We start from the raw sequence: 23,101 nt of genomic DNA on the forward strand, positions 1-23,101 counted from the left end.
AGAATTAAATTTAAATTCAATTTTTGTTGACATTTTTGTCGTACAAAGCTAACATTGGACTAAAACACAGACGTGTAAATTAACAAATTTGCTTAACTCTGAAAACATTTCGAATTCGTACGCTTTCGCAAATATCCACCTTTCCACCTATGCGGTAATCTGTTTTAAATATGAAAATTTCCTTTTTTTTCACATATTTGGCAAATAAATAATGAAAAAAATCTGAAACATTAGAGACTGTGTATTTTCATAAAAAAAACACTCAAAAGTTCGTATAAAAACTGCAATTAATATTACTAAATATAATCAAGCAATTTAAAGCAAAAATTTATTGATCCAAGCTTCCAGCTTATATAAAATTCCATTAAGCTTTTGTGTCACAGTTTGCAGAGCACTTGAAACTGAAGAGTCGTTATGAATGGATGTGTATCTATATATTTGGATAGATCTGTATGCTTCTGCGATGTTAACGTTTGAAAATAAATATATAATAGTGCTGTTGCAGGGAATTTTAACATGATAAATTTTCGTTTTAAACATACACGTATAGAGAACACAGAAAAAAGGCAAGAAAATCTATGCTCGTCTTTCGCTTTATATTTGGCGAAGTAGGAAAAAAAATGTTTCCTGGGGAGCAGCTACAATTCGACAAATTATGTAAATGTATTCAACAATATGCGAAAAAGCGACAAAACGCTAACTAATACGAAAAATTGCTGATATTGAAGTTTATATATGTTGCTGAAAAATGTTCATCGGATTATCATAATGTTAAGTGTCGCAACATTAGTGGTGGTATAGTGTATAGGACACGAATAAATCATTACATATACTGATACAGGAACCGTATATTACCGTATATTGTGATTGTATTCTGAAAAGGGGAACAAGGTTTAGTCCAGTCAATTTGAGTTGCAAGAGAAAAGGTCAATTTTGGAATTTCTCTTTAAGGGTATGCGTTTCTAGCCGGAAGCAATAAAATGCTCCGAATAATGGATTTGTTAGGTTGTCTGGAAACAGTTACTTCACATAGAAAAATTTCATTCTTTTCTTCAGTCTCCAGGAATGTCAGTCCAACCTCGTTGGGGAATGTCAATATTTACTGTCCATATGAATACTTCTGGCGGAGAAGGCAATTGTGTTCTGCATCAAATTTATTGTAAATTTTCCATCAGACTCTTCAGCCTGATCAGTTCAGTGCAGAAAATTTAATGTTTTGGCTGGACAATAGCTTTTTTAGAATTTTATCTCTACAGACCTAAGAGTAATTAAACCTAGAGAGGAAATTTCGAACTAAATTAGGTAAAAAATATGTGGTTCCAACATGAAATAGGAAATGATTGGTAGTATGTGTTTGCACTCTTCATCAACGCGTACATTGGTGTAAAATTGTACATTTTTTTGTCGTACGAAATACCAGTCTAAGGTATAATTTGTCTAAGCTACCGACTATGACAAAATCCATCACACTTTTGTTGTTGTAGGTTATCTACGGTACACTGACGGTCGACGGTTGTATCGATCAATTTATGACTTTGCTAAAAAAAGGGCCTGCGATGGCAATTAAAGTAATTTTCATTTTAAATTTTTTTGTCTTCATCGTCAACTCTATAACTACATAATAGCATCAATGTCGTTTACATGCACTGTCTCCATCTTCACTTTTCAGCCGAAAGAAACATGAAAAACAATAAATTAAAAGAAAATTATTCACTCAATTTCAGTATCACGATTAATGAGCAGTTCAGCAGGTGGTTCAATGGGACATATGAGTAATATGGGAAGTCTGGGTGCTTGCAGCGTCACCGACTCAAAACCGATGCAATTTCCTTTAGCACAAAGACGAAAAAGACGAGTGCTGTTTACACAAGCTCAGGTTAGTAAGTATAATAAACATTGAAATCATAACGCAAATTGAATGAATACAATGTGCATGGGTTCTTACGAAAGTCTCACAGACAATTTAGTTATACATTTCATATTTTGATTAATTAAGAATTTATGGTTGAAATTGAATATCCCGTCTCCGACGAAATTTCTGGCATTTAAACAGCATGGAGACTTATTGTTCATTTAACATTGACCTTCAAATGCTTTTGGATTTGGGAAAGTTTTTTTTTCTCAGCCGTTGGATGCTAGTCTGTATAGTTGCAAAGTCGTTCACTAGCAATGTTTCTAAGGCATAAAACTGATGCTTCGATTTGAGATGCGTCTTCAACTTAATTCCTAGCTATAGAACCCCACAGATCTGCAATCCTCTCTTACCAAACAAGACAAATTGTAGGAAAGAAGATAAAAAAAAACCTTCAGCTAAACTAATAGATATGACACAACGGCAGTTAGGACTTACAGTCATTCGATAGGGAGTGGCTCCGATAAAAAATGTTTAGACGATGTACATGATACATGAAATTCTTAATCTATTACAAACGCTTGAGAATAATTTTTTTTTACAATGCAGGCGAGAAAACATTTATTTTCTCCTCTCCAATGAAACTTCCAAAAGCAATATTCAACTTTTTTTTCCCTCGGGTAACAAATAACTATTTCGGTTGCTTTCTTAAACAATGAATGAGGCAGTAAGTTGTAAATTTCCTTCAAATTTAAAGGTGTCAAGTGATTTTCCACCAATATGGGCAATGAATAAATTGAAAATTTAATTCAATAAAATTCGATTTAATTAAACTTTCATAATTTTCCCCAACAAAGTAAATTTTCGTCGAAAACTTAATAAAACAAAAATACAATTTTCCCATATATACCAAATCATGTATCCCTTTCGTTTTGTTGGTATTTGTATTAGTTCAAACTTGGCATTTCAAGTGCACTGCAAATAGACATTTCGCTTTTGGACTATATATACATGCGGCTATGAATAATACTAAGTTATATACGACAAACTCATATATATATATATATATATATATATATACGTACAAATAAACGTAACGTTTTAGCTACACATAAATCGAATGAATTGCAGCACCATCATCAACATTCTTTATCCTATATAACGTGGAACAATAAACATCGCTGGTATATTACTACTATATATATATGTAGCCAGCTACCTTCCCATCAGTTGTTCGTCTCTCCTGTACGTTTCGTCAAATATAAATTAATACAACAAATGGGGTTTCGTATCTTAGCTACCGTGGTAGTCGTCAGCTCTTTATATAAATAACTATACATTCAGTCTCTTAATAGATAGATATACCATCTACAATATACACCGTATTTATACATAGGGTTTGTTCAGGGGTGTACCTTTTTACTATAAAAATTGACGTAAAATACCATCGATTTTAGGCAATTGCCGAAGTCAATTTAAAAGTTACTATAACAGAAAATCGTTGTTGCCGAAAACTATAACATTCAGAAAATTAAAAAACGAGGCGATCATTATGAACGATATTCAACAGGGTTGTACAATAATCAAAAATGTACTAAGCAGCCACAATAAAAATTGTTCTAAGTTACACCCCTGTTTGTTTATCGTGAACGTAAAGCAAATAGAAAAATAAAATTCTGTTTTCGTTGAATGCGTGACGTACGTGAGTGATACAGGATTTTCGAAAACAAAAGTACATTTTCAATATGAGGTTAAGCTAAAAGTTTTTGGTGAAAATTTGAGGTATACTAGGCTGAAGAGTTAATTATACGAACAAAAGGAGTTGAGGCTTCTTGGAAAATCTTTTATAAACCTGAATTTATTAATAGAAAATTATCAAAAAAATTTTGAAAAGAATCTTTTAAAAAATATCTCTAAATATTCAGTTTGTGAGGAAATCTTCCAACTGAACGTTCTCAGAGTATTTGCAAATTATTCTACTGACAATTTCCGTTTCTACTTTCCCTTCCAGAATAAATTACCTATTTGGAATCTTTATTATTGTACCTGCTGCCGGTACTTGTGCAAAACTATTTCAGCTACAGTCAACAATTCAGATAATTTAAGATACCCCTTTTTCTTCGGATCAGCAAACGCACCCGTTGAGATATGTGTGTAGTGTATGCGTGTATATATTTTTATAAACGTACAATGTCTCCCATCTCTATATAGTTCAGCAAATTTCATTTACTTCCTTGAAAATGAAATAATTATAAAATGACTATGTCAACCCCAGCAATAAATGGCATTTTATTTAAAATAAATGTAAATATTTGCATCACTTCGCGACGTTTGTTAATCCGAAAGGTCTTAATGGCTTGGGAATAATATGCCAGTACTTAAAGTGCGTATTGTTTGTTTATAAACAAATATTTATGATGTGGGTTGTTATTTTCTGCGTACTGGGTTATCATTTCTTTTTCGACTGTATGTTGAGTGAACGGTACATTGATAATGAAAATGAAATCGAAATTCGGAATTAAATTAAATTTTTTCAGTCTTTTTTTCCCGAAAGAAGTGATGGATTTAAAGGTTTTTTAGGAAGAAATATGGGTAATATAGTCGTTAGGTCATTGATTTGTTGACAGTGGAATTTTGATGAATATTTTGTGATTTTCTTGTGTTTGTAACCATTTTAACAGCAATTTATTGCCCGGTGATTGGTGAATTTCCGATCGTTTTCTTACGTCATCGATCATTTTCCATAGAAAAAAAATCCGGCGGAAACGACTCAATGTAAACTTTTCTTTTACCAGGGCCTATTATTTGGGAATCGATTTTGGAAATATTTGGGAATTTTAGGAATATTTTGGAATTTTTGGGAATATTTTGGAATTTTTGGGAATTTTTGTGAATTTTGTGAATTAATTCCCAAATAATAGGCCCTGTCTTTTACTGTCAAAGAACACAAGTTTGTATAGTTTCGCTGGTGTCGCTTAGCGAAGCTACAGCCAAACAGTTATGTTTCAGGATACTTCGCCGTATCCTTTAACATTGAAATGATAGAACGATTTTTGCCAAACTCAAACCGGCAGCGTTTAGAAAAATAAACGATGAGCAGGACGATACAAAAAATATTGTGTGCGCTTGAAGTAATAGATTTAATCATTTTATAGCGATGTAGCTTATAGCTTGCGGTTTCGGAATGGTTACAATTTTACATTTCAAATCGACACCACGAATATGATAAATTTATTAAAACATTTCTGAAACACGAACGACGTTTAACTTTTTATTTTTACTGCACTATCTCAACTATTCAACAATGTTCCAACGTACCACAATAAACAATTGATTCGGACACTCGTGCAGGGGAGATACGCATAAGTATGCACCTCAGATTTTTCAAGAGCATTGAAAATTCTTCGGGTGAGAAAAAAAATTCCTCACTCGTGTCGTAATTTGTGATCCGTGTAGGTTTATGAGAATTTAACTGAATAATTTCTAAAAAGATTGTTGTTTCTGGCCATGATCTCCTGCACCTAAACTTCTAACATCAAACAATGTTCTGTTTGGTCCTTGCGCAGTGCTTGAGTATTGAAATACTAGAATTGTGCAAAAAAAATTAGCAAAACTTAAATTTACCTGCTCACATAACAATTAAGATTCGACGTTCACTTATTCAACGATTTTTATCGTCGTCACACCATAGTTCTTACCCTAGCACTATTTAGAAAGGTAAATTACTATGAGTTCTGTTATTTTCGATTGACATCTCAGCAGAAAAAAAAATTATAGAAAGGAAAATGTGGAATAACGCAAACAAACAAATAGTCTGAAGTAATATAACTGAATAAAAAAAAATAGAAACTTATTCTCACATTTCGAGTGGGTTTCAATTTGAATAGGTAGACAGATCTTTGTTCAATATTATGTGTTCAACGTGAGAAATTAAATTCATCTTCATAATTTGATGTCACTCTATCAGATGGATGAGAATCGAATCGAATTGACGGTAGTTGTAATGTTTTTCTTTTTCGTTCATCGATCTGTAATCAACTTATTTTTCTCTTACAATTTCAGGTATATGAGCTGGAAAGACGGTTTAAACAACAGAAGTACCTTTCAGCGCCTGAACGAGAACATTTAGCAAGTTTAATACATCTCACACCTACGCAGGTAAGACAATCATTTTCATGATTTTTATTTAGTAAATTAAGTAAAGCTGAAGATTGACGCGCGAAAACTATTAACAGCTATCACGAATCGTGAATCACGATTGTCCAATAAAAATGGTATGCATTTCTTTGCCGAGAGAGGGCTGACCGACTCCAGAAAATCACTAGTAAAATGTAGGAAATCTCAGTAATTTATTGTTAATCAAAAATTTTGTTTCATCGCAGTTAATTTGTTGCAAAATCTGTGTTAATTTGATAATATGCTGTGATTTCATAACTCAGAAATGAAGATCTATATCAGTTTTTTTTGACTGCTTTTAAATACAGCTTTTCATATGCTATCAACAATAACGAAAAATAATGAACTTTTGCTAGTGATGGCTTATTTAACGTATGTTCAATCTAATGAAGTAAAGGATTTAGTATCAAAAGCTAGACTATATTCCAAACAATAGCAGTTCCCAATTTAATGATTGTATTCCAGAAAATTCCATAGAGTTACTGAGTTCTAGTTTCTCTTCACGGAAAAAAATATTTTGAGGATGTTAACTGTGCAGAACTATTTTACAAGACAGCTGAATATTACGTTCCGCATATATGTACATTTCACATACTCACACTAAGTTCAGCTAAGATGTACATTGTACTGCAAACAACAACAAATGTTAACAAATGTACTTGTCCCGAATTTGTACAGCATAACAGTACATTTTTCGTGGTAGTTGAACAGTACTATTGTAATATTGTACATAGTAATTGTCTATTGAGCTATACTATGTACAAGATAGATGAGAATGATGCCGTGCTCAGCTGAATATAAATGCATTTTAGTTGTTAGTCTATACTGCTACGTTACACATTTGTACTTGTCCCGCTTATAAAAAATATGTTCAGCTGTGCTGAAAATAATTTTTGGGTGTTAAATACCATCCGAATGTAATTGATTTAGCTCAAAAACAAAAATAGCTGAAAAGACCATAAAAACAAGATCTAAAATAGGTCCTGCAATGTATGCTAAAAAAAAATCAGAACAAACCTCATCATAAAATAGATTCACTCGAATAAATCGTCACATTACGTGTATGTGGTCGGCACGAGGTGAATTATTTTTATAACCGATCAGTATCCATGCATTTTACGCGCCTACGGTTTTTCTTGAGTGATTGGAAAATCAAGAAAATCACAGTAGACGTAAAAAAAGAAACGAAAAACCGGTACCTACTCGAAAAATCACTATATTGGCAATTATGTCAGTCTATATTCGGTTTTATCTACGTCAATAATAGCGAAAAAAATGAATGAACAATTTGGTAATTGAATGTGCTCTACTGCTGCTACCGCAAGTGACTATATACTTGAACCGAGACCATAAAACCATCAAAACTGCAAAAGCTTTAACTGAAATGAAAAGTAAAAAAAAAAATAATCAAATCTTTAACTCCGAGAGTCGTGTGTCTCCTAAGTGCTTTTCATCAATTTCAACAAGCCACTACACATTTAAATCAGTTATTAGATCGGATGTTACTTAATTGCTTTTATGTACACCACTATAAAGCGCATGAACTGAACATGTATAATGATTCATCTTTCTATATAGTTGTGTATTGACGGACAACGGACCATACAGCAATGGAAGAAGAACGAAATGAGAAAAAAAAATTGTTGTCATTGTCAAGTGTAATCAAAAGAATTACATCTTTACTGAAGTTTTTGTCTTTTCCTTTCCACGCTTCAATTGCCATTCGTTTCATTTAGAAGAGGATGAAAAAGAGTAAATGAATGCGTTGAGAATATGTTGTAAAATACACCACGTTTCGACGCAGAAAAATGCGGAGCATTTATTTAATCGAGATGTTTTTTTTTATTTCAAGATTATAATTTCTAAATCGTTCACCGAATGAACAAAAAAAAATCCTTTTATATATTTATAACACACTCCAGTGTTAATACCCTAGGCCTATTTATAAAAGTAAAATGAATACAAACTGCAAAATATCCATCCAGTCTGTTACAAAAAATTTTGTTTTATATTTTTAAAAAAATACATCTACTAACTAATAATTTTCACATATGCACAACATTAGCGCAACCATCATAAGTGAAAATGGAATAAAGCAGAAAATCTTTGCAACTGGCGTTTTGCTATTAAACATTATTTCAAGAGCCCTTAAACATCTGGTCTCGCCATATAGTTTTTTATGTGTGTCATAAATGTTTAAAAAAAGAGGTATAAAATTCAGCCAGTCTCAGCGTTCGAACAATTTTCGTGTATACCTATAAATGCACACCGAATTAACACACATAGCATTATATACTATATACATCACACACACCCAAAAAAAAACATTTTTTTATATAAAATGCGGATTTTTGAACCTTTTAATTTCGCGTTCATGTATTAAGAGGTACTGGATATGAATAAATAAAAATACACTCTCTCTTATACGAGTAGGTACTTCATACCTATGGCATTTTGAAATATATTTACATAACCTGTAAATTGTTATCAATGTTTTGATCTGGTTGAGGGTCCTAGCATGAATAACTAAACACATTTAGACAGCCAAAACTGTTCGTGCCATTGAACCATCTGAAACAATTTTTTTTTTATGTTGCATGATGATGGCTTTCATCTTTTTTTAGATATCACCGCCATGCATTTAATTCGCTTTAAATTGAAAAGGAATAAAGCGATTTTGCATTTGAGGCTTTTATGTTTTACATTTGATACATTTGTGTTGAGTTTTAGGGATTGTAACAGAATCCAAAGCTGTGAACGTTGTAGGTAGTCGCCAAACAATATAGTATATTATACTATCGATCATTCTTTCGGAGAAAGATTAGCGGTGAGTGGACCAAATTTGTTCAAACTTTTGATAGAGGTTCTAGATTTGACAATTTATATTCTGAATTGACTACATTTTCGACTTCTTTGTATTCAAACTGCAAGTGTACATTATTAGCAATAAATCTGCTATGTCTGTTGTTTAAACTAATTTTTTGTACTGGATTTGGTACAAAAAATTTTTACTTCGATTGGTTTAACATAGGTAAAAGTAAATAAAAGTAAATAAACCAGAGCTAATCGCTATTTTTTATCGTCGTTGACGATAACAGATGACTATAGAAAGAAGTCTGTGGTTCGAATTTGCTTTGCTTACAACAAAATCTTATTTTCAAATTTTCAATTTAAATTGTTTTAGCATTTTCGGTGAATGCCCGAAGCAATACAAAGCCTAAAATATTTGCTATGATCTAGAATCAGAAAATTAACTAATAAAAATGCAAGGTTAACTTTACGATGATTTTATTCTTGATCAAGCGACTATCGTACTCGGAATGAAATGACCTTTCGATACCATCGTCACACTATGCTATCGACATATACACACAGTTCAACACTTACCACAGTCTACCACTGAAACTTATCGGATATGAAACTGAGTCGACGAACCAGAATTATGAAAGTCATTGAGTTATCCGGAAAATCAACAAAGACAAAGAGTGTAGCTATCGTCCATCGCGATTAATTTTAGACAAGAAAAACACATTCGAGGACAATTGTTCTTCGTATAAATTCTTCTTCTTTTTCTGTTATAGGCACAGAAATGTAGAGATCAAAACAAATCTACATCACACTTACCAATCTCATCAATAATCCACCAATTTACAAAAATTTGACTGAATGTAAATCTGTGTCTGAGAGTCTCTTGATTTTCAATAACTTGGCAGGCTCTCGTTATTTTTTATAATCAATTGTATATGATTGGGCATAGACAAAAAGGGTTTTTTTTTACTGTATCTCGATGAAAACTAAAATGTACGGTCTTCAAATCATTACAAATCACAAGAATCTGAATCATTCAAAGTCAAATAACTATGAAAAGCTGAGGATAAATTAGGCCAAAAAACAAGAACAAATTTGCGTTGATAGTATCGACAATTATGCTGTGTTTTTCATTGTTTATCAGATCCCATCAACGCAAAATTGCTCGTGGTTTAATCGGCATTATATTACCACAATTTTTCCTTCAAGGAGTTCTTCCTTGGGAAATTGCAATTTTCACTTATAATTATAGGTTGACGTAAAACTTGAACATTATAAGTTGACCCAAAAATGAAACTCGCAATATTCCTGGTAGAACAATGTCGGAACATTTCTGAACTCACATTGAATCAACGAAATCAGAACCGTTTTCGGCATAGTTACACCCTCAGTCTTGTAAATCTTGAATCGAACATCTCTTACTCAAAAATGTGAATTAAATTGGGATTTAATTCACGGCAAAACAGTAAATTACTAAGCAAATGGTTTCACATATAAAGGGACACTTCAATCATTATAACCATTGATAAGTAATAGATTCAAGAAGAGTTCACAGTTGGTGGTGTAAAGAATAGCATGGACAAACGTATTCATAAAAGACTGATAACATCTACAAAACAATTGCAGACTACTCGATACTTACATTACACCATCGCAATTGATTTTAGATCAAGACCGACGGACCTGTTCAAAATATTGTTCCCTAAATTACTTTCAAATTTCGTTTGTAAATCAGCATTTTTCTCACAACATTACTTATTATTATGCTATTTATCATTCAAACAAATCTTCTATCAGAAAAAAAAGACAAAAAAAAACATATCTCGCATAAAATCTCAATCAAAAAAATTATGGGATTTGTAAAGAATTAAAAAATCAGAAAAAAAAATATTTTTGTAAAATATCCAATTCAGTCATGTGGAAGAAAAGTTTTTTTTTCAGAATAAATATTTTGATGAAAATAGAAACCCACATAGCATTTAATTTGAAAATAAGTAACAATCAAAAATAATTTTTTTTTATTAATTTATGGTTCACTTTACCACAATTTTCTTGCAATAACATTTATATAGCAATTTACATTATTTTCTTTCACAGTTCTAATTCAAACACCCTGCTGACAGGCACTTTGAAAATTGTATTGTATGCCTATTCAGTGGTAGAGAAACTTAGGGGTTGCTTGTTCGGTTATATGTATACAACACACAGTGTATATAGATTGTATATGTCGATCATCTCGCCTATTGTTGTGACTATAACAACAATTGCCCCCGGGGTAATTCTTTAACTATGGGTTTACGCATCATTTACCCAACAAGATCATCTTCTGTGTGTATATAATATATATATGTGTATTTTGTGAATTCACGGTAGCACATCATCAATGGCATATTACACCCTTCCTTATCTTTGAATTATATCCGATTCAACCCCCAAAACAGTTTGTGAATGCGTGTAGTATAATATAATTGTGAATGATAATAACAGGAAAGTAAAAAAGAATAAAAAAAAAACTTTCGTCGAAAATACCACCAATCATTTTCTTAAACAAATTTAATTTTATTTCATTGAATCACACACAACAACCGAAAAAAACTCGGTCTTTTGTGTTGGGCTGAGCGCTGGGCGGATGAAGTTATTATGTTTTTGTGAAAACATAGCGGGTGATACTTTATTCGAAACATATGCGATGGTATTTTATATAAGGATAGGAAAGGAGTTATTTTGACATAAAAATGTATTAACGAATTTTGATTGCGTTATTCAATTCATTAAACAAAATTATAAACAAATTCAGAAGGAGTTAAAAAAGAACGGACAAGATGTAGAAGGATCAAACATTATTTAGAAAAGTGTCTAACGCTAACTGTAGGTCTGATATAAATACATTCTTAAATTGGGTTTCAAACTCTCCCAGAGCAAGTGCACGTCCTCTTCCAGACCTCTGATCTATCAAGAAAAAAATAGACTCCAACGTTTCCTACAGATTTTGACTCCAACCAGTAGTCGAGAATACCAGCAAGACCATATAGTAGAAGCAATATGTTCACAATTTGATGATTCCATATTTCACTTTCAAATCCGTTTCTATACATCCGATCATTGTCAATATTTTTCACGGATAGACGGAATTATAATTGAAACACGAGACTAGCAACTGTTTACCACAATAACCCATCGTGTCATAATATATTCCCATTAAATAAATATTTCATTTGCCAACAATAATAACATCGACTGGAAACGTTTTTTTTTGCGTTAAAATCAAATCTCCTGTACAAACAATAAAGGGGTGTGCAACTGAACGACTGCTGATTTTACAGTCAGTAGACAAAAAAGAGTATTCCTAGCTTAAGATGAAAATGTTGAAACGTTTGTTCAAAAATAAAAAGAGATTTGAGCGCTTGAACAAACAGATTATAATCTTATCACACCTTTGGGAACGACATCATTAAATGATCTATTATTGTTGTGCTGAATCCCTTTATTAATAAAAAAACATAGCTAACGCCGACCCGTACGAAACACCTATTCGTATCAAAAGCCTTTAATGTGAAACTCTTCATTTCTCTTACTTCATTTTCTTCTCTGCTGAAAAACTATTCTTCCTTTTAAATCACTTACATTATCCACTCTTTGCCTTGTTATCATATACAATTAAATTGCCGGAGGCAATATAGACAGCCCCGTACGAAGTCAAATTTCATAAATTCCTATTTAAACAGCTATATACCGCTATATTTACCTATATTTCACTGTAAATAAACATTTCACAGAGGAATATGCTATTATATAGCTCTGTATGCCTGTATATAGCTCAATATAGCTGTATATAGGTATATATAGATGTCCATATATGGAATCCCTGAAACCCCTCACACTTAACACATTATTTCCATGTTAACAGAAACTCTCTAAGCATCATTTTTCCCACTTTATATCACTTTTAATAAAATCCAATATGGCCGCTGGCAGCCATTTTGTTAGGAAACCGAAAATAGTACCGACGCTTTACATTCGTTAATACCTTTCAAACAAAAAAAAATCATGAAATTCGGTCAAAAATTACTCGAGATATTGACAAAATACTCCACGTTCACTGTACGGCCGAGTAGCCAGATAAGAGCTCACTCCAAGAGACCTAGCTCACGCTCCGGAGAACATAATTTCATAAACTTTTTTTTACCCTGATTGGTACGGTCAATACCTATCTAATAAAGCTAAAACGAACGAAATATGTTCAAATTTGGCCGACCTACAAGCAAAAACTGCTTGCCGCCCTGTGCCTGTTTCACACCAAGGGGTCTAACTCACAAGTCGGTCATCCGATTTCCATAAACTTTTTTTTTGTCGATCGGTATTGTAAATATCTTTCATTCGATGCATCATTTACGAGTATAGCGTTTAAATGTCCGGAGATATCTTCGAAAAACCGTAAAGCACTTATTGGGCCCCAGCTCAGGAGGGGTCGATCCAAAATCACTCATCTTCGAACTTAGCCTGTCTTTTGACATTACCAAACGGGGAAAAAAGAATTTTCAAAATCGGATGCGTTTTACTCAAGTTATCGTGCAGACAGACAGACGGACGGACGGACAGACGGACGGACGGACAGACGGACGGACGGACAGACGGACAGACGGACAGACGGACATTTTTTTTCTTGCTGATTTGGCATCTCTGGACAACCACAATAGGTTTCCCCTTACTCAGGGAGTCCAATTCGACGTGTTACAAACGTATGCGTAAACCTATAAGACCCCAGTACTTCGTACGGGTCTAATTACGGACTTTTGTGAGTATATCCAGTAATAATGTTTGCGATACGAAGCGGTATTGAAAAGAAAATTGTCTGATTTTTCGTATAATCATCATAGAAGAGAGTAAGAAGGTACAATAGACAACCCAATCTTTTCAAGAAAACAACTAGGTTTTAGGGACAGTAGCTAGAAATCCTCACATTTGACCGCGTGAAACAAAAGGGAAGTTTTCTTAACTTATGGGCAAACAACAAATTGTTAAACTGAAAGCGGTACGAACTACAAGTTACCGTCCAAAAATAAGCGTTAAGCATATCTGAAGTTCAATTGAGTTTGCTTAAGAGCGGTGGAAAATCGTAAGTTTGAGTGAGATTTTCTAGTTGAAGAAGGGAGTATTTGAATTGATACTTAATTCTAAAATAAGAAACAACCTCAGACAATAAGAAAAGTGATCACTAAAGTACTGTACCGATAAGTTTTCTTGATGGTGAATTTTTGAGAAATTTCAATGAATTTGGAGGATTTTTTTGAAGAGTAGGGGGGATAACTAGTAAATCTTTTGTCCCAAAAAAACCTTTGACTTGAAATCTAGGAATTCATCAAAATCGAGTAAAGGCCTCCGAGAATCCTCAAAACTCAATAGAAAATCCTTAAAAATTGATGGACGTTAATCCTTGAATTCGTTCCTCTGTGTGGACAAAACCCCATATAAAGCTTAAATTCACCTTTGACCGGTCTCTGCTATAGTCGACGGTAAAGTTGTCGCAACGTTGCTGTCGAATTGAGGTATTTTAGGGTATTTATCGGTATTTAAAAACTGTGTCACTGATTCAAGACAGAGAGCGAAATGAAGATTACGAAAGGAACGAAACATTATTAACATTCTACATAAGATTAGACTCATAGATAAATCTTCATCTGCCGTTTTCGATGAGTCAACAATAAAAAATGAAGAAGCGCCATTAGATATTATGCTGCTGGTTTTTTTCCTCCATAATCTTCATCGTCGTATTAACACAACAAAATGTACAACAAATCTAACAATTTCCAAAGCAGTAAAACCAACAAATGATTTTCGATTAGGTGTGAAACATTATCATTAATTACCCGACAATGAATCATTAATTTTATTAATATTTTTCTCACATTATAATACTCTGCGATATGTGTGTATAAAGTATACGTTCAAGGTGGAATCACAATTAAATAAATATTAATTTTTAAACATTTGTTCGGGCTACCTTTCAGTCGAAACGAACGTTTTGTGATTGTAGAAAAAAAAACCTGAAGAATAGAAGATTGAAATGAATGAAATCCCATTCCGAACAATTACAATTTTCAATCTCGCAACAATACAGTTTTTAGTCAACCGCTTTATTATTACAATGCAAAGTCATTAAGATGTCCATAATATTTTTCGTTATTGAACGTATTTGTTTGTTGTAGTTATTAATTAAAGTAAACAAAACTGTTTTTTTCATTGAAGAACGTTTTGCCGTAATGTATGTGTATACAGTGTACACTGTTTGCAACATTACGCGGTCTGTACAGTTTGTCTACGATTTGTATTCACGTATTTAGATACACGCTTTTCAATATCGGATGTCTTGTGCAATTATACGTCTATGTCATTTTTAAACATGTCTGGGTATGGATGCCCATCCAATGTAATTTTTGGATGCCGATTAGCATCAGGATGTTAGCAAAATCTAACATAATATTATCGTCAAACAAATTTTCAAACAAAAAGCGTGTCGCTTTTAAATCTGCTACTTCTTTTGATTAAGTGTTAATTGTGAAACTAAATCTTTCTCTTCGTTAGTTGTAATTAATAGTTACTATATAAAAGGTTACATTATTCAAGGTTCATTATTTCTTTTTGTGTCGTTATCGATAACAGATGCCTACTAAAACATGATTAGACAGATGAAATGTGCCTGTGTGTGTGTCCGATATTTATTTCTTAAGAATTTGTGCTTGGAAGGATTTCAATTGAATAACGAATGTTCAAATTTGACGTGTCTGGTATGGGGTCACCGAGGAATTCTTAGATGTCGACATCTTAGGAAAAAATGTTAGTGGAGCTGCAAGGAACCACTTTGTCTTTGAGAGTCATAAGAAATTTTGGTTCTGAATATCGAAATTTACAAGTGTACGACGAGCGCAATCCAACCCTGAGTTGTCAGTATATTGAATTCTTTTCACAAAAGTTGGTCACCAGATCTGCACATAGGATAAACGATAAAGTGATAAAGTATACGAATGTTTCCGTTTTGTTTTACCTGTAGGAGAGGACCTGTACGAGAGAAGTTTTCAACGACTTAAGAGCTGTGTGTCCTCCAGAGTAAATTAAGAATGAAACACTAAAATAACGTCAATTTGGGATATGAAAGTCATAAAAATTTGTACCGCTTATTTCCCATACCACTGCAATCGTTTATTTGAGCTTAGACACATACTTGAATTTCACGTGAAAGTGAATGTATTACCATTCTGACAGAAAACTTAAAACTATGACGTAACAGAAAATACACTGCAATGGTGTATGGCGCCATGGATCAGTGACTTACTAATGCTTCAATAAAGAAAATATTACATAAAGGAATATCGTATATATATTGTCCCCTTATCAAAACTATCTTACGTATCCACTCATAATTGCCACTCAAAGTTCTAACACCTTTTTCAACACACACACAAAAAAAATAAAGAAATTTGTAAAACACTTGAGCCGCCTAGTGTGTTTTCAGAACACAAACATAAAACGACACATTTAGCATATACAATTCTTAATATGAAAAACGAATCTCATCAAACCATAAAAGAAGTTGTTCATTTCCACTATTCTACACTTGGATAGATATAACATAAGTTGTCTTAATTATAGTTGGACAAACATTTTTATTATGTCTTTTATAATGTAGAAAAAGCCACCACACACATGCATAAGTGACACACTATAAACGTAAAATTATATACAACTCACTTTAAAATTTCAAAAAGGAAAACCTTGGTGGTTTTGTATAAAAAAAAAGTTTTATATAAAAAAACGACAACTTTTTTGTTTAATAAACACAATAATAGTGAAGTGAACGCATATCGTCATCATATATGTCACTCATCAACAACATCATCACCATCCATCGCCGCCACCACCACCAGATACACTAATATGTTTTCATTAGTCATATATAAATTTTAAAAGTGCATTATAGTTGAGAGGAATATGCAATTCTTTTTGATAGCAAATTTAGCCCATTTTATGTAGCCTCTGAAATGTGTTATCTTGCCGCCACATTGTAGGCTCACAAATACCATGCCAGAGAAAATAAAAGTTAAAGGAAAACTTATATAGAAAAAAAAGGGAAAAAAATCCAACAAACTTAAAAGCATAAAGTTGACAACACACATTCATAGTGTTACCCGCATTCTTACCCTTGGCTTTGTATGTGTGTGTGTGTCGCCGCCACCCCTCCCCCGTTCCGTGTGTCCTAAATGCTATACCCATTTTTGCTCATATTCCTCTTGCGGTATTGTGAAGATGAATTTTCTCTATTTCGTCGATGGGATGATGAGTGCATCTGGAGGAGGTCTGAAAAGCCCACTTTACGCTTTTGTGAAATATATATATGCATACACACACACACAGTATAGACCACTTGAAGCTGTTTCACGCTAAACATCAAAGCCTTTGACAATTTAAAGCTCTCTACCATATGTTGTGCCGAATGGAGATTGTGTTATGTTATATGTCATTTGGTGTGATTATGAGTAGTGTATGAGTTGAGAGATGAAATAAACAACGTAAATGCATAAGACTTTTCTTTTATTTTCTGTCTTAGGAATGACGTTATAGATGCATTAAGAGGCGACAATAAAATGGTCTCTATAGATTTGAAAGGAAAGACATTTTTTCCTTCTCCATAATTTTCAGATTTTCCACCCTCTGATGTTCATTTATAAGTTTCAAATTCTGATCAATTTTTTCGTTGTTTGATTACAGGTGAAAATATGGTTTCAAAATCATAGGTACAAATGCAAGCGACAGGCGAAAGAGAAAGCCATGGCTGAACAGAATCAACACAATCAGGTATGTCGATTTTATATTTTACTTTTCGGTTGTCGTTGATATTACCGGTGAACCGTTTGATTTATCGTGTAGCAGGAGTCATTACCGATCGAATGGTACCAAATTCGCCGAGTGCTGGTCCATAGGTCCACTTCCACATCCGTTGGAACATTTTTTCAGTTTTTCGTATAGGATCGTATGGGGGAATACCGGATTTTTCCAATTTTAAATGTTTATGGTGTAGCAGGAGTCATTACCTTACGCACATTACATGTCCCTTTGCGTTTCTTGTATATTAAATTGGTGTTCAGCTACCTAAAATTTAAGACATCTTCAACAAATCACATTAGCTGTGTACGACTGTTACAATTTCATTAGCCCGTCAGCACGAGACATGAGTCGTTACCGCCTTTACGTAAACATAATATGCTCATTTGTTTAGCTTTGCGAAAAAGTCTAAAGGCAACTCGATTATATGCCGTTCGCCTTTCGCTACGAGTCCCCCCCACACAACACACGTTTTAAAACAAGAGGAGATTGACGCGGCAGGCGCGTTAGCAATAGACTCGCACGTTCCGAAACTACAATTTTCGCAATATTTCCACACATTTAGTATAGTTGAGTGTAACTGCTATTACAATCACAGTAGTCCTTATTACATAAATTAAATTTCGAAAATGGTACAATTGTGAAATCACATAATATGAAGAGTACTTACTATTAATAGTTAAATATTGATAGTCAAATGTCGAACAACGTAGGCGCAAGCGGATCATACATTTTAATCAGTCAAGTCTTGACGCTCGCCTAGTTAACATCTCCGCTAAAACATTCTCTTTCAACTATCAACTATTGATAGTTGACTATCAATAGTTGAGGAAGAATGTTTTAGTGGAGATGTTAACTGGACGAGCGGATCATACATTTTAATCAGTCAATTCGTGACTCTTGTCCAGTTGACATCACCGTTAAACATTCTACCTATCCAATATTGATAGACAACTATCAATAGTTGATAGTTGAGGGAGAATTTTTTGGCGGAGATGTTAACTGGACGAGCGTCATATATTGACTGATTAAAATGTATGATCCGCTAGCTACTAGATTGTTCGACATTTGATAGTCAACTATTGAATGTCAACTATCACACCATTATGTGATTTCGCAATATTTCCATATATTGCGTAATTGAATTTATTACATAATATTACAAAAATTTACAGCAGCACTAGTCTATGCGCAGCGCTCGTTCGGTGAACATCTTTGTTGAAGCATCTTAAATATTTGAGTTCTCATCGAAAAGGCTCACCCTCTATCACATATCAGACATACGTGAGAATGGTAGTTGGGCAGAGTGAGTAAAAATCTTAATGGAGTGATGTGTGTCGTTGCGCGAGACGCTGTGACCTATAAATTTTTGAGGTCTGATCGAAAAGGCTCACCCTTCATCAATATACCAGACTCAAGTGATAATTGTAGATGGGCAGAGTCAAAAAGATCGGGATCAAAAGTTTGGATAGTTTGAGCGTGTCGCTTCAACCGTCCTTTCATATTTTTCTAAAGTTACGACACACGGACAGACAGACGGACGGACGGACGGACGGACGGACGGTCGGACGGACGGACGGACGGACGGACGGACGGACAGACGGACGGACGGACAGACGGACGGACGGACGGACGGACGGACGGACATGGCTCAATCGTCTTATAATATCATACTGATAATAATTGCCCACTACGATATAGGCCGTTTTCGATTATTTCACTTACTTACACGATGGTGGGCAAAACATAAAGACTCTCACGATTTACTTCGTATCGTGCGAGTCTAATAATTTTTTTCCTCGTTGCGTAAGTTATTGATGATACCAAAAAACCGATACAAAGTTTCCTTGTAAATTAAGCAATTCTAGGAATAAATATGTGATCATTTGAGTACACACTGCATGAAGAATGTAGCACATTGTACACAACTTCAGTTCTACTTCAATTCCAACCACTACAAACTAAACTTGTCCACTTCAACATCAAAACTTTCGAAATTTCAATAATATTCAGCCGGATTTTCCAATTTGTAACTTTTCCAAACCAAGTACCATACAGTGGATGGACTACTAATCATTTGATAATTTTCTCAAAGATCACATCACACACGAAACTTTTGTACTCTTTTACGCATTTTACTAAGACCTTGTCCTTTGTTATAGTCAGCCAGTTCACCACGACGTGTTGCTGTACCAGTATTAGTGAAAGACGGTAAACCATGCTCAGGCAGCTCGAACACAAATCCACAACAACAACAGCAACAGCAACAAGTTTCGGGTAACACAAGCGTTCCAAATGGCAACACCGTTGTGACCGGCGATTCAGGAAATAATCATTCGCCGGACACATCATCAGCCTTGCTATCCAGCTATAATGGTGGTCAACATGCACAGATGTTACAACAGCCGTGCAATACGCCATTAATGTCGAATAGCCTGGCAATGGCTTATCGGAATCAAAACAACTTTATGAGCAATAGTCATCAGCAACAGTGCGGTAGTTATATACCGTTACAAGGAAGAGCATGCGCTTGGTAATTTTATTTCGACAAAAAAAGAAGAAATTGAGAAAAATTAAAAATTTCTTTCAAATTTTGATGCTTTTATCGACAAGCTGTTTTCCTTTTACACTTCACTACAGATTTTTTTGCTTGTAAGATTTCATTTTTACCGGTCGCTTTTACAAAATTTAAATTTAGTTTCCACTGCATCGAATAAGTGGATTCAATTAAAGAATAACCGGACCACAGAAAAACTCAAAACGTTGAAAACTTTACCCATAAAATGCGATATTTTCTCCGAAGTGGATCTCACAATGATATCAATGTAGCGTCACTACACACGCAGTTAGTTTAAGAATGTTGCTACAAAGAAAATCAAGCGGCCAGACCAATAGATTGTAACTCTCATTCAACACATTAGAAACGCGCACGTTCACGCGATAGTACGAGCCACTTATCTAATTCATTGAACGCTATTTCGCATAAGGCAAACGGTACAAAACAACGGAGATTAATATTCCTTGCAAATTTCCCTACCCTTCTAGTTTAACAAGAATGTCCGGAAATTATTTAATTGGATCTCTGACAAAAAATGTGCCAGAAATGTTTAAAAAACTTGATAACCGTAGAACAACCAATAGAAAACAAAAAAACAAAAAACAAAAAAGCTTTCTATAACCCGAACAGTAAACTCAATGGAGACTGAGAAGTTCGTCAAAAAATCAGTTCTCAAATCTAACTGTTCTTGACATAGCCGAAAGATAACGGCTGAAAGGAAATAGTCTTATCTGCAGTAGTGTAGTAGTTGCAAATAACAGAACAAATTTTGACCATTCTTCCCCCCAAAACGATAAGCTACGGTTTTTTCTCGATCTCTTCATTTCTTCAAGTCTGAATGTCTCCATTTTATCCTTCATCTGTTTTACGATTATCTCTCATATATGTTGGAATTATTTCTGTACTTACCGTTGTGAGAGACTACCAAGATTAAGCCGGATTACCTCTCTCGTTTAATTTCATATTTGAGATTAAATCTTCAACTTCAGTGGTTTACATACATACATCTCGTTGTTTAAGACTACATTACAGAACACTCCGATTATTATTGTCGTTGATTGTCTCGAACAGATGATTAGCCGATTTAATTTCTGATGCACAATATGGATTTGTTTCACTCTTTAGGGTCATACGCCACGCTAAAACTAAAATCCTAATACAGTCGACCTAAGGGAGAAATTGCTAAGCATTTTGTTAATGAAAGAACTTCCATCAATTTCATTAAAGTCCAGTTTAGCGTCGTTAGAATATTACTAGCTTACACATTATCATTGCTATTTAAAAGGTGGTGTTTCGAACAATATATTTTTATAAACAAAACGAGAGAATTGATAAGAACCGATAATTTCAATCACATTAATAACAGCGACTGCGACACGAATGTAAAAATATTATTATTCTATTACTAGAATGTCACCGTCACGGGGCGTATTTTTTGGGAATTTTACCTCTGAAAACTACGAATAATTCTGATAAATCCTGAAAATATTTCGAAAACACATCGTGGGCAACATCACTAATGGGCGTATCGATATCTCAGTAATTACAGAACCGATTTTGATAAACTTTTTTCTTCGACATTAAATCAATTAAATCGACAGTATGGTTCGGAAGATATTGTCGAAAAACTGAAAAAATCACATTTTTCAAATGTCTTTTGTTATTATATTTATAACCGATTGATATCTCCCTAAAAGGTATGAATTTTAGCTCGACATATGGTTCGGAAACTTTTTTTTTTGTTTTATTTTTATTCACACGTCAGAAAATAATTAACAATTCATTTTCATTGGTTGAAATGTTGAAAATTGAAAATATGATTCATTGCGGTCATTATCACCGTCGAAAAACTGAAAAGCCTCTAGAGAATACGATAAAAAATGCTAATTTTACTGAAATTTATGTCGGGCTCAAAGTTTCTGATATATCGCAGAGATACACCACCTAGTGATGTTGTCCACGATATGTTTTCGGAAGATTTTCGGATTTATCAGAATTATTCAGAATTTTCAGAAATCGAACTTTCAAAATAATCCCTGGAATGTATCAAATAGAAATTTCATAGGGTGAAAATTATTTACTAAGACATAGAAATTCAAGCTAGTAATAGCTCAACTCCCGTAAGCGTTTATCGGTGGTGATAAATTTAGCTCGTTGATTTGACTGCAAAGAACTAGCTTCGAGGCTATAAAAATTTGTTGTGGCGGGAATACAGCTATCTTCTTGTGTTATTTTAATTTTGTTTTGGAATGCAGGTCGATTGTAAGGTTATATTGCTCGAAACATCGCGTTTCAAATGATAAACGTCCAATACAATATTGAAAGCATTTCCAATGAAGGTTGAAAGTAAAAGAGAAATGAAAATAATTTTTCTTTGATAAGATAAGTAAGGTTAGTAGAAGTAACACATATTTTTTTGGAAAAAGCCAACTCATAATTCAGTGAATTGAAGTGTAAAATAATGAAGAATAAAAAAAATTGAAAATAAAAACAGCGAATAATAAAGCAGGGTAAATTAAACTTGATTAAAACACAAAAAAAGTATAAAAAAATTCTATATAATTAAAAATTGCGTATGATTAATTAGTAAATAAAAATTTAATTACATTAATGAAAAGTACTTTAGCGCTAAGAATAATTTAAAATAAACAAGAAAAAAAAACAAATTGAATTCAATCAATTGCATACAAAAAATTGATCTTAAAAAATAAGTAAAAAAATTTCTAAAATTTTTATTTTCAAAAAGGTAAACAAATGAAAAAAAAACTTTTAAAAAATCAATTGGTCTTTTATCTGTGTCATTGTAATTAGCGAAAATACTCGTACCTATT

The 23,101-nt window shown here is 33.4% G+C and overlaps 1 protein-coding gene across 5 annotated transcripts in view; it reads left to right on the plus strand.

Moving 5' to 3' along the window:
- LOC119068250 (thyroid transcription factor 1) overlaps positions 1-22,740 on the plus strand; it is a 39,826-nt gene extending 17,086 nt beyond the window's left edge. For all 5 annotated transcript variants that reach the window (XM_037171786.1, XM_037171784.1, XM_037171783.1 and 2 more), the window contains exons 4-7: positions 1,725-1,876; positions 5,915-6,010; positions 17,600-17,686; positions 19,876-22,740. In XM_037171786.1, coding sequence (XP_037027681.1) covers positions 1,725-1,876; positions 5,915-6,010; positions 17,600-17,686; positions 19,876-20,250 — 710 coding nt within the window. In that variant the 3' untranslated portion in view covers positions 20,251-22,740. The remainder of the gene's footprint in view (positions 1-1,724; positions 1,877-5,914; positions 6,011-17,599; positions 17,687-19,875) is intronic.
- The last annotated feature ends 361 nt before the right edge of the window (positions 22,741-23,101 follow it).

This window comes from Bradysia coprophila, assembly GCF_014529535.1.
Source record: "Bradysia coprophila strain Holo2 chromosome X unlocalized genomic scaffold, BU_Bcop_v1 contig_173, whole genome shotgun sequence".
Classification (NCBI taxonomy): Eukaryota; Metazoa; Arthropoda; class Insecta; order Diptera; family Sciaridae; genus Bradysia; species Bradysia coprophila.